General features: G+C 37.7%; 4 protein-coding genes across 4 annotated transcripts; 3 read left to right on the top strand and 1 right to left on the bottom strand.

Moving 5' to 3' along the window:
- LOC104791644 (gamma-tubulin complex component 4-like) lies at positions 1,748-6,272 on the top strand. The gene is made up of 16 exons (XM_010517576.2): positions 1,748-2,019; positions 2,106-2,406; positions 2,533-2,669; positions 2,757-2,855; positions 3,089-3,209; positions 3,285-3,557; positions 3,749-3,829; positions 3,905-3,988; positions 4,141-4,227; positions 4,320-4,375; positions 4,518-4,700; positions 4,837-5,062; positions 5,162-5,250; positions 5,451-5,604; positions 5,685-5,807; positions 5,881-6,272. The coding sequence occupies exons 1-16, from the start codon at positions 1,850-1,852 to the stop codon at positions 5,935-5,937; spliced, it is 2,241 nt and encodes a 746-aa protein (XP_010515878.1). The 5' UTR covers positions 1,748-1,849; the 3' UTR covers positions 5,938-6,272.
- LOC104791643 (actin-1) lies at positions 9,611-11,947 on the bottom strand. Its single transcript, XM_010517575.1, has 5 exons — positions 11,806-11,947; positions 11,265-11,334; positions 10,721-11,114; positions 10,022-10,635; positions 9,611-9,927 (listed from the first exon to the last, which is right to left on the bottom strand). The coding sequence occupies exons 2-5, from the start codon at positions 11,322-11,324 to the stop codon at positions 9,862-9,864; spliced, it is 1,134 nt and encodes a 377-aa protein (XP_010515877.1). The 5' UTR covers positions 11,325-11,334; positions 11,806-11,947; the 3' UTR covers positions 9,611-9,861.
- On the top strand, positions 12,238-13,718 carry LOC104791642 (60S ribosomal protein L36-2-like). Its single transcript, XM_010517574.1, has 4 exons — positions 12,238-12,349; positions 12,465-12,566; positions 13,005-13,204; positions 13,456-13,718. The coding sequence occupies exons 2-4, from the start codon at positions 12,465-12,467 to the stop codon at positions 13,490-13,492; spliced, it is 339 nt and encodes a 112-aa protein (XP_010515876.1). The 5' UTR covers positions 12,238-12,349; the 3' UTR covers positions 13,493-13,718.
- Positions 14,254-14,828, top strand: LOC104791641 (histone H4). Its single transcript, XM_010517572.2, has one exon. The coding sequence runs from the start codon at positions 14,388-14,390 to the stop codon at positions 14,697-14,699; it is 312 nt and encodes a 103-aa protein (XP_010515874.1). The 5' UTR covers positions 14,254-14,387; the 3' UTR covers positions 14,700-14,828.

Genomic DNA, 15,355 nt, shown 5'->3' with positions numbered 1-15,355 from the left:
TGAAGGGCCAATCGAAAAACCAGCTTTTCTTCGAATAATATTTTAACAGCAACATATATGTTTGGCTCAAACCAATACTTCATACTTGACCAAGTGGAGCATCCAAACAGAGGCGTGCCTACTCCTTATAGAAAAAAGGCAAGTGCCTTAGGCCACACTAAATATAACAAACTTACTGGCCACATTTTAAAGAAATTAGCTTAATGGCTGTTCTACCAATACTAATACTTGCTCTTTTTTTTTTGGTCAAATAATTATTCACTTATTAGAGGCTTTTTCTATTTTCAGTGCTTTTAAATGTTTGTTTTTCAAAATTTAAGCTATTCCAAGTTTCTTTTGATAAGTTTTTTTCCCTGTTTTTTTTCTTACACCAAAAAAAAAGCTCACAATCTTCAATATTTGCCTTAGGCCTCTATATCCCTAGGCATGACACTGGAGCCAAAAAAAAAAAAGAGAGTACTTGACCAAGTTGAGGGGAAGGTAAGTGCCATTACAAATTTTCAAATAATTTTCTTTTGGTTTTATGGTAGTCCTAACATTTTTTATGTAACATAGATCTTAAATTCTTAGATTCATCTCCACCAATCACTTCTTCCACGTCTCACCAATATTGATGTTGGTTTCTCCATTATTTAACTCCTCCATCTAATAATATTCAGAAAAATAATTAGGTTCACCCCTACAGGTGAACCTCTCCATTCACTTCTTTCTTTTCAACCAATCAAAATCTTCTATACTTTATCTCATTTTTAAAATAAATTAAAATAAAATTAAAAAGCAAAACCAATTAAGGAAACAAACTCTGTATACTTTTAATTTAGGAAATTTAAATATTAGCTTGGTTTTGATTTTACAACTAGAACAAAATTATGTGTCGGTTTGGGTTTACAAATAAATTGGTTAGGGTTTAGATTTTACAATCAAAACGAAATTATGTCGGTTTAGGTTTACAAATAATTTTTGTAGGGTTTAGATTATATAATTAAAACAAAATTATATGTCGGTTTGAATTTACAAATGAGGTGGTTAGAGTTTAGATTTTCTAATTAGAACGAAATTATATGTCGGTTTGGGTTTACAAATGAGATGGTTAGGGTTTAGATTTTACAATTAGAACGAAATTATATGTCGGTTTGGGTTTACAAATGAGATGGTTAAGGTTTAGATTTTATAATTAGAACGAAATTATATGTCGGTTTGGGTTTACAAATGAGATGGTTAGGGTTTAGATTTTACAATTAAAATGAAATTATATGTCGGTTTGGGTTTATAAAAATGTGGTTTAAATTTTTTATTTTACAATAATGTATACAGATTTTATTTTTTATTTTACAAAGAGAGTGAAAGGAGAGGTTCACCCCTAAGTATTGTTCTAATATTCATGCATGTGTTTTCCAAATATGTTCGACTGTTCTTTTTTGCTTCCAAAAAAAAAAAAAAAAACACTTACAAGCCAAATTAAAATATCTTGATTTTTTAAGCTCAATTTGAGAACCATTATACCAAAAATCCATATATTTTTAGTATCTACCTTTGACCATCCAATGTGAAATTATGATCAAGTAGTGTAACAGATCGGATTTATTTCATAATTTACTCGATTAGAGAAATAGATTATACTTTTGTTAAACCAGATTGAATTGGTGTTGATTGGGAAATTTGGAAAGACCAAACCTCCAAACCAAAGAGACTACCGGAATTGATCAAAAAGACCTTTGTTTTCGCATGAAATTACATTATTTGCCACTGAACTACACCGATAAACGACCAACGAGTCCGGCGACTGTGACCCGGCGTTTTGATTTTGATTTTCAATTTCCCTCCCCAAAAAGTTAAAGCAGTTTCGGTCATGTTGCACGAGCTTCTTCTAGCTCTCTTAGGCTTCACCGGCGATCTCATCGTCGACGAGCGAGAGCAACGGAAAACCCTAGGCCTCGCTTTCAACTCCGATTCACCTCTCTCTGATGAATGCACCTTCAAACTCGCTCCTGACATCTCCTTCATCGAACCCAGCGAAAGGTATACTCTCTCTCTGCTCGCGCTGATCTGGTGATTCCGCGCCGATTTTGATTTCTAGTGAGTGATTCTGATGCGCTTCCTTGCAGGGACTTGATCGAGAGGTTGATCAAGCTAGGGTTCTACTATCGAGAGCTCGACCGGTTTGCGAAGAAGTCTCGCAATTTGAGCTGGATTAGCTCTGTGGTAACCACTGTGCATCCGTTGGAACGGGCTGATGAATTGTCCAAGCAGAGTAGAGAGAAGAAGCCTAGCGTGTACCGTAGAGCCATTGCTAATGGAATTGGGGAGATTCTTTCCGTCTATAGATCTGCGGTTCTTCAAATAGAGCAGAATCTATTGGCGGAGACTACGCCTATTCTTGCTACGGTTACGCAGGGGCTCAATAAGGTCCATTCCCAATACCAACATATTGATCACTTGATGATTGAGCTTTAGGAATACCATTTGAGAATGTGTACATTGTTGATATGTAATGCTATTTTTATCTGTCTTTGTTTTTTTTTCTTTCCCTAGTTCTTCGTTCTTTTCCCTCCCCTGTACGAGGTTATCCTTGAGATTGAGCGTGATGATATTCGTGGAGGGCAGCTTCTTAATGTGTTGAATAAAAGGTGTCATTGTGGTGTGCCTGAACTAAGGACGTGTCTCCAAAGGTATTCACTGGCTCAATCTACAGTAAATCGTAAACCATTTTTAGTCCAGCTTCACCGCTTGTTAAATGTTTTTGTATCCATGTGTAGGCTTCTTTGGCATGGACATCAGGTCATGTATAATCAACTAGCGGCTTGGATGGTCTACGGGATCCTCCAGGATCCTCATGGAGAGTTTTTCATCAAGAGGTAATTCTAAATCTACGTTGTTTTCTCATTTTACTTTTGAGATTTGTTGAGTGCCATCTCGTTTTGCTTAATGTTGTCACTAGTGTTCCTCATGAAGTCTACTATTATACCGGTTAGGTAGCTGCTGTAAACTTGCGCTGATACATTATCGCTTGGTGTCGCCTGTGGCTGGACTTTGATTTCTGTTTGTTCTTCTCCCATGAATGAAAAACTCATTTCTGATTTGCTTGCAGGCAGGAAGATGGGGATTTAGATCATCGCTCATCTCAGGAAGAAATATCTGAAAAGTTGGCTCGTACCTCAGTTCATGAGACATCTTTAACTGATTGGCACTCTGGATTTCACATCTCTTTGGTATACTCCATGCCACTTTCAATTTTGATTTGGTACCATTACTATATTCTTGATGCTTCTGTGGTTATATTGCAGGATATGTTGCCTGATTATATTTCTATGAGGCTTGGTGAATCCATTCTTTTTGCAGGGAAAGCCATAAGGGTTTTGCGAAATCCCAGTCCTGCTTTCCAGTTCCAGAAAGACAAGAGTTTTCAGCAACAAATGCGTGGCTCCCAGAGGATTCGAGGATTTATGCATAGTGATTTCCCTGAAAGGGAAACTGAAATAGATACAGACCATACAGGGGGAGAGTTACTACCACAGTCTGAGGCAGACAAGATCGAAGCAATGCTGAAAGAATTAAAGGTATTGGTTGGGAGCCTTACTCACTGCACATTATAATTGGTAAAAAGAGTGTAACAATCTTCATAAATGAGTTGATTTCGGTCACGCAAAACGTGATCTATTTGTTCATGCACAGAAATAGTATATGTCTTTCTCCTTGGATCACGTTAGTGCTCAGATTGTACGCTTTACATTTATACGTCTACGTGCAGGAATCATCTGAGTTTCACAAGAGATCATTCGAGTGCACTGTTGATTCTGTTCGAGCAATAGCAGCCAGTCATCTTTGGCAGGTTTTGACTTGACAACTTTTATTTCTCTAATATTTTACTTTATTTGTTTTGGTCACATTACCTTCCTTGGTACAGCTTGTCGTTGTGCGTGCTGATCTCAATGGTCATCTTAAAGCTCTTAAAGACTATTTTCTCTTAGAAAAAGGAGATTTCTTTCAGGTAAACCACAGAAAGTATCGGTTGAGTTTCTTACATGAAATATAAGGGTGATTAATGTAACTCCCACTTGCTTATGTCCTTGTTTCCTTGCATTACTCAGTGAAAGACCTGTGGACATGTAATTTCACATCTCATAGAATTTCTGATTTCAGTGCTTTCTGGAGGAGAGTCGTCCGTTGATGCGTTTGCCGCCTCGCCAATCAACTGGAGAGTCTGATCTTATGGTACCATTCCAGTTGGTATGTGGATACAACTTAAAAAATTCTTATGATAAAAAGCTCTTCTCAGGTCAAATTTTTTTTGTAACGCTCTCTCTTTTGGGAACACACAGGCTGCAACAAAAACCATTGCAGAAGAAGATAAGTACTTTTATAGGGTATCCCTACGGTCAGTAACACTCAAACTCTTTTTTACGACTCGTATTAGATGGATTTAATTTCCAGCATTTGAGCTAAGTGGAAGGACACATTAATACTTATTTTTCCCAACTGGTCTTCAATTTGGCTGTTTTAACTGCTACTCTCACCAGGATGCCTTCGTTTGGAGTCACAGTCAGATCTTCTCAAGCTGAGCTGGCGAGATCTAAAGTATCTCTTTCCGGGAAGGCAAGTCTTACATCAGACACTTCTGTGGATGGCTGGGACGCTATTGCTTTGGAGTATTCTGTTGATTGGCCCATGCAACTGTTTTTCACTCAAGAAGTGCTTTCGAAGTAATAATCCTTGGGCATTGCTTATATCCTCTTTTTCTTCTAACTTCTCTCACTCTCAAAGTTCTTGCATCAATTTTACTATGAACTATTTAGGCGATTTTGATGCTTTGTCTGAGAGTTATAGACTTGTGTTTAGGTATCTGAAGGTGTTCCAATATTTGATACGCCTAAAGAGAACTCAGATGGAATTAGAGAAATCATGGGCTTCTGTAATGCATCAAGATCATATAGAATCTGCTCAACATCGAAAAGATGGTACAAACGGATCAACATCTCAACAAAGACGACAAGGAATAAGACCCATGTGGCGTGTTAGAGAGCACATGGCGTTTTTGATAAGGAATCTTCAGTTTTATATTCAGGTAAAGAAACCTATGACGTTTCATAAGAATTTCAAAGTTGGTCACAAGTCAGTTCTAGAAACAAAAACGTCTAAGGTTTAATTTTCTCTTTCTCTTAAGGTTGACGTGATAGAATCTCAATGGAAGGTGTTGCAAACTCACATTCACGGTTCTCAAGACTTCACTGAACTCGTTGGCTTCCATCAAGAGTAAGTATATGCAGTGCTCGTTGTGCGCTTCCAGTCTTCATGTTACTTACTTGGTCTAGCCTCTTCATTTTTCATTTTGGTTCTTGATTCGTATTATGTGAAGCAAGGCTGAACCAGAATCTTCTTCACTATTTTTTAGGTTTGGTTTGGTTTTATATGCCTCCCCCTACTAACTTACCTAATGTGCTGTACAAATGCAGGTATCTCTCGGCTCTTATATCTCAATCTTTCCTCGACATTGGTTCCGTCTCAAGGATACTCGACAGCATCATGAAACTCTGTCTCCAGTTCTGCTGGAACATTGAGAATCAAGAAAGCAATCCAAACACTACGGAACTTGAAAACATAGCCGAGGTGCTTTATTTTTCTCTGTAACACTCATACAAAGGTGAAAATAAATTGTCTCTTACAATTTTCTTTCTTGTGGTCTTAAGGAATTCAACAAGAAGTCGAATTCCTTGTATACCATACTGAGAAGCAGCAAGCTTGCCGGTAGCCAGAGAGCCCCATTCTTGAGACGTTTTCTTTTACGCCTAAATTTCAATTCCTTTTACGAGGTAATGTTTTCAACCAAAAAGATTTTAGTTTTTCTGCCTGGGAGCTTATCAATTGACTCTTTCCTGGCAACAGGCAACTGCAAGGGGCGTGTTGAATGTTGTCCGCCAACGCCCAGCTCTTCCATTATAAATGCCTGACAGTCCTGGTGAGAGAATCTCATTTCGAAGCTTTTTCAGACCTGGGCAGGTTTTGCAACAACTATGACACGGGAAGATAAGATTGTTCTGATCCTCGATTCATGATCACATGACGCCGCCAATGGAATATACATATATATACGGGACAGGGTTTTTTGCTCACACGCCTTTCCTTTGTAAGAATCTGTGTTGCCACTTTAGTTCCAAGAACAAAAACTGCGAGCTATGTTTTCATTCGTGCTTTATACTCTGTAAATTATGTAGAGAACACTGTAGGTGTGGTTTCTCTAATCATTTAACAATATGATAAGCAGCTTGATGACGTTTTTTGGCCTTTTCATACGAACAAGCTCCAACGATCTAATGAGGATGGATGACAATTTCCTCATTCGAAACGAACTGCTTAGGTGATATTTTGTCCCACATCGGAGAAACAAAACTTTATGTTGTTGTATATAATAGTGAAATTATCAAGTATTGTACGTCGAGCTTAGTAACGCGGGCTTGTGATCCAAGTGGAGACCATAAGGTGATTGGACGTTGGATCGATCTCAGTGGGCCGGGTTCGGAGTGGGCTATATTCTGGCTCGCCCATTCCAAGTTGGGAGTTGAGGCATGCGGTTTGAGCGAAGGCTCGGGTCACATGTCTTCTAGAGTGGGGGAGACCGCGTGAGGCTGGTTTCACAGAGCAGCGTGCACCTCCCGCTCTTGACAGTGGAAGGATTACGAGCCATTGCCTTCCGAGCCTACTATGACCCAATAAGCCGATTCCGATTGGACTATCATTTTTTACATTTTTTTCCATAAAATCAGACATATGTTCAACCGGAGGTTTGCAGGTTTGCATCGTGTGCTTAGTTTAGGTTTGCATCGTGTGCTTAGTTTTGAAAAACTAAGCACAATTAATTGCAAGGTTTAAACATAAGGCAAGGGAAACAAAATAGGAAGATTGAGTAGCTCTGTTAAGTCTTTGATAAGATTCAGTACTGATTCTCGAATATGAAACTTTCAAAAAAACTTGTGGGCTTATAAAAGAAAAAACAAGAGAGCTAAGCTAGGGCCTAGGGGAGACAAGTAAATTGACTGATAAGAATATAAATCCACTACTATAGTCATCTCACTTTGATGTTGCTCTTCTCTTTTAAATTCCTCATCTTTGCTGTTGCCTTTGAAGGATCATGCTGGTTTTGAGCCCTTGTTACTGTGCTATCACCTTAGTGAAAAGAGAAAAGCAACAAAGAAACAAGCAAGATACGAGATGACATAAGAATATAGATATAGTAGAAACCAGATTTTGTAGATTGTGGTGTTGAAAAAGAGTTTTGCTACATACCAGTATTTGAACTGTTTGAAGCTTTAGACTCAGGTATTGGATTCTGTTGTTCTGCTTTTTCCTTGTTTGTCTCTTGTTCCTGATGATGATGCTGATGCTGCTGCTGCTGCTGGGGTATTACTGCTTGCAACTCGTTGTCGTTTCCTCCATATTGCAGCTCGTTCTTATTTCCTCCATATTGCAGCAACTCTTCTAGCGAGAAGTTCTGCTGATATGGCGGCTGGTGTTGTCCATATGGGTCTTGTAGCGGGTACTCGGGTTGTGTTAGTCGTTCTGCTAATGAAGGATCCACGAGCTTGAAAGATGGGCCGCCATATTCAATATTGTCTCCAAAATCAAACGTAGACAGGCCATATAGGACAGTAGGTGCTTGTGCAACGGATGGAACGTTTGCTGCAACTGTTGAAAATGCAGGATAGTGATCTATGGAGAAAAAAGGAAGAAGAGTGTTTCATAGAAATGTTTAAGCGTAAAAGAGTTTAAACCATGCGAAACAAAGAGAAAAAGATTGAGTATTTTCTTTACCGGAAAGAGCATTAGATATACGCCATTGATTTGAAGCTGCTGGTGCAATGGGGTGAGCTCCAAGATTATTACCTATGGGGAAAAAAAAAGGAGAGTGATTCATAAAACTGCTTTAAGCTGAAGTGTTAAGACAAATAATAGATAAAGAGAGAAAGATTGAGTCTATTCTGTACATACAAGGAAGATCATAAGGTGTAGACCATTGATTTTGATGAAGCTGATTATTTCGCTGACCATTAGGAGTTTCCAACTGGTTTACTACAAAACACAAGTAATTTTTGGATGTTAACAGTCAGTATATATCATTGGATGTAACTATGTAAGAAATATCAAACAAAACAAAACAAACCAAACCAAACATTGAAGAAAAGAGAGAAAGGTTGATTATTTTCTTTACCGGTAATATCACTGGATGTAAACCATTGATCATTAGTTGGTGGTGCAAAGGTTGGAGCTCCAAGATAGTTACCTATTAGAAAAAGAAAAGGATAATCATCATTCATAAGAATGTATGAGTAGAAGTGTTAAAACAATGAGAGAGAAAGATTGAGTTTCTTCTTTACAAGCATAATCATTAGGTGTATTAGAGTATTGATAGTGATGAAATTGTTCTCGCTGACCATTAGGAATCCGCAACTGGTTTACTAAAAAACAGAGAAACACAAGGAATTCTTAGACGTCAGAAGTGCTTTCGAGTATTAATTTATATTGTGACTTTTACCTGTTGGACCATTTGTATCACCCAATGCCAACATTGCAAAGCTTGAAGGACTCACCTCAGACGACCTATCAGCTGCTGCGCAATGGAATGCAAGAGACATTAAACAAAACAAAAAACAAACCCAAATTATTCAAAAAGCGGTGTACTTTGGATGCATCATTAGAAGAGAGGTTTACAAGGTGTATTAGCTAGATTCTCCATGAGACGAATTCCTGCAGGATCGTGAAGAAGAAAATCCATGATTGCAGCTGCACAAAGACAAAAGAATAAGCGAATCTTCAACAAAATCGAGTGGGTAAAACAATCCAAAAGTAGAGTGTGGTCTTGTTTTTTATACGTACGTGGTGCATCACCAATATCAAAGATTCCCTCAAGCACCATCATACTTGCTTGCGTCCGAAGCAAACTGTTGCAAAGCTTTATCTGACGCGCTACTTCCAGATTTAAGTTGTAGCGTTCGAAAAACTCCGGACTTTCTTTATGAAACTGCTCCCAAACTAATCATATAGAGAAAACAAGAATTAAAAAAATTTAAGAAAGAAACACGTAGTAACCAAACTGAAATAGATATTACACATTACATGATTTGGTGACATAATGAGCAATATTGTGATCTTCATAGAGATGTTTCGCCGTTTCTTCAAAACTCATGTTCTTCCAAATACATTCTTCGATTTCGTTCCTAATCTGAAACAGAACATCAAAACAATTGCGTGATATGAAACAGAGTAGGTGTGTAATAATAAAGCTACAGAGAATATTCATGAATTTGTTTTTAGGGTCTGTGTAGTAGAAAGTACCTGCTTGAATGCTTTGTCTATCATGGCCTCTGAAACATCATTACTACATGGTTCGCCCATAGCTTCTTTGGAGGAAGAATCTGATGAAGAATAAAAAAACAGAACGAGTCTCTCTCTTTCAGGAATGGTAAAGAAGATATAAAATATAAGAAGGTACGTAGGATCCTATTAGTATTTGGAATAGAACTTTACATATTTTGGTTTTAGTTTTTACGCAAAAAGATATTTACAAAAACAAACATAAATAACTAATTTTAATTAATACTAATATATAAAAATTAAGAAGATTATCCAATAGTCCCACACTCCCACTAAACTTCGGAAAATTAGGTGTTCTTATTCACTCAAACACAGTCGTGTTATCCAACAGAAATAAAAAAAAGGACCAAGACAACATTTTTAACCACAACTACAAACAGAAAATGTAAGTTCTTCAACATGTCTTAGGCCAGAATCTGAAAAAATACTGAAGAACAAAAACAGAGAACGAAGATAAAACCCATAGGGCTTCTCCGGAAGCAGACTTTAACTTCAAACTCAAAAGCATTTCCGGTGAACAATCGACGGGCCTGACTCATCATATTCTGCTTTTGCAATCCACATCTACAAAATTTAGGAATGGATGACTGATCAGTCGAGCTGTAGACTAGAATAAGATGGTTTTATTAGGGAAAGGAAACTGATTGGATTTAGTTACCTGCTGGAAGGTACTGAGGGAAGCCAAGATGGATCCTCCGATCCAGACCGAGTATTTCCTCTCAGGCGGTGCAACAACTTTGATCTTCATGCTGCTCGGTGCCAAAGCAGTGATCTCTTTGCTCATTCTGTCAGCAATTCCAGGGAACATAGTTGTTCCACCACTAAGCACAATGTTCCCATACAAGTCCTTTCTGATGTCAACATCACATTTCATTATGGAGTTGTAGGTGGTTTCATGGATACCAGCATTCTCCATACCAATCATAGACGGCTGGTAAAGAACCTCTGGGCAACGGAACCGCTCAGATCCAATGGTGATCACTTGCCCATCAGGTAGCTCATAGTTCTTCTCTACAGCAGAGCTTGTTTTAGCCGTCTCAAGCTCCTGCTCATAGTCAAGAGCAATGTAGCAAAGCTTCTCCTTGATGTCTCTGACAATTTCACGCTCAGCTGTTGTGGTGAAAGAGTAACCACGCTCAGTGAGGATCTTCATCAGAGCATCTGTGAGGTCACGACCTGCAAGATCAAGACGTAGGATGGCATGTGGCAGAGCGTAACCCTCATAGATAGGGACCGTATGACTCACACCATCTCCAGAGTCGAGCACAATACCTACAACATAACTCAACAGTTTAACAAGACATGATCCTGAATCTGAAGATTATAAAGGCGGCCTATCAAGTGTTCTAGAAGTTACCAGTAGTACGGCCACTAGCATAAAGAGACAAGACAGCTTGAATGGCGACATACATAGCAGGAGCATTAAAGGTTTCAAACATGATCTGAGTCATCTTCTCACGATTAGCCTTAGGGTTAAGAGGTGCCTCAGTGAGTAGAATGGGATGCTCCTCGGGAGCAACACGGAGCTCATTGTAGAAAGTATGATGCCAGATTTTTTCCATGTCATCCCAATTGTTGACAATACCATGCTCAATTGGGTATTTGAGGGTTAGAATACCACGCTTGGATTGAGCTTCGTCGCCAACATATGCATCCTTCTGTCCCATTCCAACCATCACTCCAGTGTGGCGAGGACGACCCACAATACTTGGAAACACAGCCCTAGGTGCATCATCCCCAGCAAAACCAGCCTAAGCCAAAACACAGAACATATACAATAACCACCTTAGAGATACATCGTCCACAGGATAAACAAGATTGAAAATTCTAACAATGCCCTCATCCATCTAAAAAATGAGTAAAAGATTCAATTTTTATCATGAGTATAAAGAAAAATATACCTTAACCATTCCAGTTCCATTGTCACAGACAAGGGGTTGAATGTCTTCACCATCAGCCATTTTCTACTTTCTGCAAACAAAACAAAAACCAGTGACCAATTTGGCTAATATACAAGAATAATTAAAAACTCAAATCAGCCAATGCTTCGTTTTAGGAATATATGATCCGACACATTTGTATAATAAGAAGATTCATTGTCAAGAATATTAATAATATTCCCTAAGAGAATGTGACAAAATCAAATCCTTAAAAGAAAAAAGAAAAAAAGAATGAATGTAACAAAAATAATATTCCAGATCCAACAATCACGTTATCAAATTCAATAATATTATTTAATATTACAGCAGCTAAAGATCTATAAAAGAAGAAGCAAATGATATTTAAACAAGATCAACACTCATATAAGCAGCAGGGAGATGCAATGACGACGAAATCACAGATCGAAAACCAAAAAATAAAAATCAAAACTTTACAGAAGAGATTATGAAAACTGACAATTGTCAATCAAACTAACGAAATGCGGGTCAAAAAAATAATTACCGGGAGAAAAAAAAACAAGAAAAGATTAAAGTCGGGTTCTCGCTGCTGCAGGAGGAATCACGACTGAAACAAAAATTATGGGTTCTACGAGAAAAGGAAGAAGGAGATGAAATCAAAAGTAACAATAAAATCAAAATTAGGGAAGAACCAAACAAAACGAATGGTTAAAGTAAAAAAATATTAAAAACGGGTCCAAAGGCTTCGAATCCGGCTCACCTCGTTTTCCGATTCAATTCCTTTCCTAAATTACGTTTTTACCCTCTACTTTTTTACAACTTTTTTTTTACCTTGGTTGTTTGGTTTTTTTTAACCTTGTCCAAAAAATAAAAAGCAACTACTGTGGCAACAACAACTTTAATTTAAAAAAAACAGAGCCCAACGCTAAGGCCCAAGTTGTTTGCGAAAGGGTTAGGGTTTTTGTTTTTTGCTTTAGCCTCTCTCTCTGTGTCTATGGGAGGAGGTATAAAATGCAATTTTCAGTCGTCGTCCTCCTCCTTTTCGTCTGAACCAGCCCGGAGGAGCTCGACGAGATCCTTAAGACAAGGTAATCTAACTAATCAACCCTTTTGATTCAATCCTCCCAAATTCGTCTCTTGTAAGAGTTACATCATATGGGAAGCTCATTTTTTTGTTTGTTGTCTGTGAAAATTTGAGAGAAGATGACAACTCCGCCAGTTAAAACCGGTTTGTTCGTTGGGTTGAACAAAGGACATGTTGTCACCAGACGCGAATTAGCTCCTCGTCCTCGTTCTCGCAAAGGAGTATGTTTCTCTCTCTCTTTTCCCCTTTTCATTAGCATTATTGCTTTTTGGATCATTTTTTAGTAGTAGTTTCTAGACTTATGTTAGATTTGTAATAGTTGGTTCAGATACTGTGATGAATCCCTCTCTCTCTCTTATTACGCCTTATTTGATTCTTCTCTGGATTCATCATTTCATATGGTATGCGTGACACATGCTGCATTGCTATGATTCTTCACCTTTGTGAACGTTTTTAGTTCATTAGACTTTGTAAAACCATTTTTTGTTTCTCGCAATAATGATACACTCTTTTTTCGGCTCATAAGATGTTTTTACTTTGTAAAGTATAGAGATTTGGTAGAGCTTTATCTTTTGCTTATTTGTTATGATTTTTTTTTTGTGGCATTCTTGTTTTGTTATGAATCTAATTCTATTTTGTTGTTTCATGATTTGCATCAGAAAACAAGCAAGAGGACACTCTTTATCAGGTCATTGATAAGGGAAGTTGCTGGTTTTGCTCCTTATGAGAAGAGAATCACTGAGCTTTTGAAGGTTGGTAAAGACAAACGTGCTCTTAAGGTTGCTAAGAGGAAGTTGGGAACCCACAAGAGAGCCAAGAGGAAGAGAGAGGAGATGTCTAGTGTTCTCCGCAAGTCGAGGTAATCCACTAGTAAACACCACAAGTTTTCATGGTTACTGTTATTTTCAGCTGTAATATTAGTGCTGTGCATTTCCTCTCTCATTTCTCAGCTGTCGAGGAAGTAAAGCTTAACTTAGTCAAAAGCTTTAAATGCTTAGGGTTTTTGAGTTGATAAGTGAGAAGTCAATCCTTGAATCGACAAAATCTGATCCCCAAAAACACACTTTTATTGTAAGTACTGAAATTGGGACTGTGTTTGCTTACACGCAGGTCTGCTGGTGGTGGTGTAAGTGAGAAGAAGAAGTGAGCATCATCATCAAGTCTGTGGAATTTTGGCTTCTTATTGCAATATCATAATATGATTCTTCAGCTTATCGTTTTATGTTTTGTTAGAATTTTGGATTTGAAGAGAGTTTTTCACCCAAGATCAAGACCAGTGATTGTGCGTTTTAACTAGTTGCTTCTTTTGATCAATTACGTTTCTTCTTACTCATCTTTTGAAGAACTAAAAAAACATAGGTTGCCTTGTGTTATTCTTAGCCACATTTGGCAATCTCGCCAATCGTATTAAAATTTCGACCAATCAATTTTGTTATAATTGTTTTGAAACTATAGAAACATCAATTGATGGATTATGTTAACCCAACATAATAACAAAGCTTCTCTCACATTATACCCTAAATACGTAGTCCCAGCTCTCACTCAATACAACTTCAATCCTTGACTACGAAAATTTTGATTCCAAGAAAAAGTTAACTAGTCCTATTTCTTTTTTAAGAGATTCGTCGCTACACACACAGCTAAACCCAATTGCAAAATTTTCCTTGAGCGCGCTTAATTAAGCGTTAAAATTCCCCGCTCGTCTCCCTCGTCTTCTCAACGGCTCAGATCTAATAATTCAATATGACGCGGATAGCAATACATCTAACGGTTCATAACTCATTAGATTACACTCACGCGGATCGATGATACCAACCGTCGATAAAAACTAGATCTGACGACTCAAAACCTCCCAAAAACTTTGAAAACACACACATGAGCACTTCTCGTCTCGTCTCGTCTCATCTCATCTCATCTATATAAAAACCTCATTTCTTCTCAATGAAATCAAAACAAATCTGATAAAATCGAATACATCGCACCAAAAACAAAATCAAAGAATCAATTATTTTCTCAGTTCGAATTTTAATTTTCCGGTGAAAATGTCAGGCCGAGGAAAAGGAGGAAAAGGATTGGGTAAAGGAGGAGCCAAGAGGCATCGTAAAGTTCTACGAGACAACATCCAAGGGATTACGAAACCTGCGATTCGTCGTCTCGCGAGAAGAGGAGGCGTGAAGCGTATCAGTGGTCTGATCTACGAAGAGACTCGCGGCGTACTCAAGATCTTTCTCGAGAACGTGATTCGTGACGCCGTTACTTACACGGAGCACGCTCGCCGGAAAACAGTTACGGCGATGGACGTCGTTTACGCTCTCAAGAGACAAGGTCGGACTCTGTACGGATTCGGCGGCTAAAAATTGTCAAATGTTGTTCGATTCGCATTTTGTAAAATCTTCAGTTTCTATGGATTTCAGATTTGCGATTTCTTTAGTTTAATTAATTGTTGAATGTATTGAAAAAATTAATCGAATTGAGTTCAATCATTAATCGTAAACGTTGATTTATTAAATCCTTTGGTTTATTTATTATTACGTCATCATTTTAATTAATCTGAAGTCACCGGTTCGAATCTTTATAACGCCACTTTGACGTTTTAATTCAACTGTTTTTGGCAAAATGCCTCGTTTGGGCTTGTAATACTGTAGTTTACAGTAAAGCCTTTTGGGCTAAAAATTTAGTGGCCCAATAGTTTTACATTGTCGAAGACTCAAAATCAAATGTTTTTGTTTCGTATTACAACAGCAATACATAATGATTAGGTAAAGTGAATATTATTATTGAATAGGAAGTAGCAACTGCGAAAATACATACTTTTCTTTACCTTATTACTAAAAGTCTAAAACTGTACAAAAAAAAAAAAGCATATAGTTTACATCAATGTCGATATGTCAGTACGTCACTATTAATTAGATTAGTGTACATTAACATATTCTTAATCAATGGTTACTGAAGTCAAGTTTTATGATGAGTTATCATATGGACGATATGGACCCTCTAAGTCTCTAACCAA

Source organism: Camelina sativa, chromosome 6 (assembly GCF_000633955.1).
Source record: "Camelina sativa cultivar DH55 chromosome 6, Cs, whole genome shotgun sequence".
Classification (NCBI taxonomy): Eukaryota; Viridiplantae; Streptophyta; class Magnoliopsida; order Brassicales; family Brassicaceae; genus Camelina; species Camelina sativa.
Note: the sequence above shows the minus strand (reverse complement) of the source record. Positions and strands in the feature narration are given on the sequence as shown.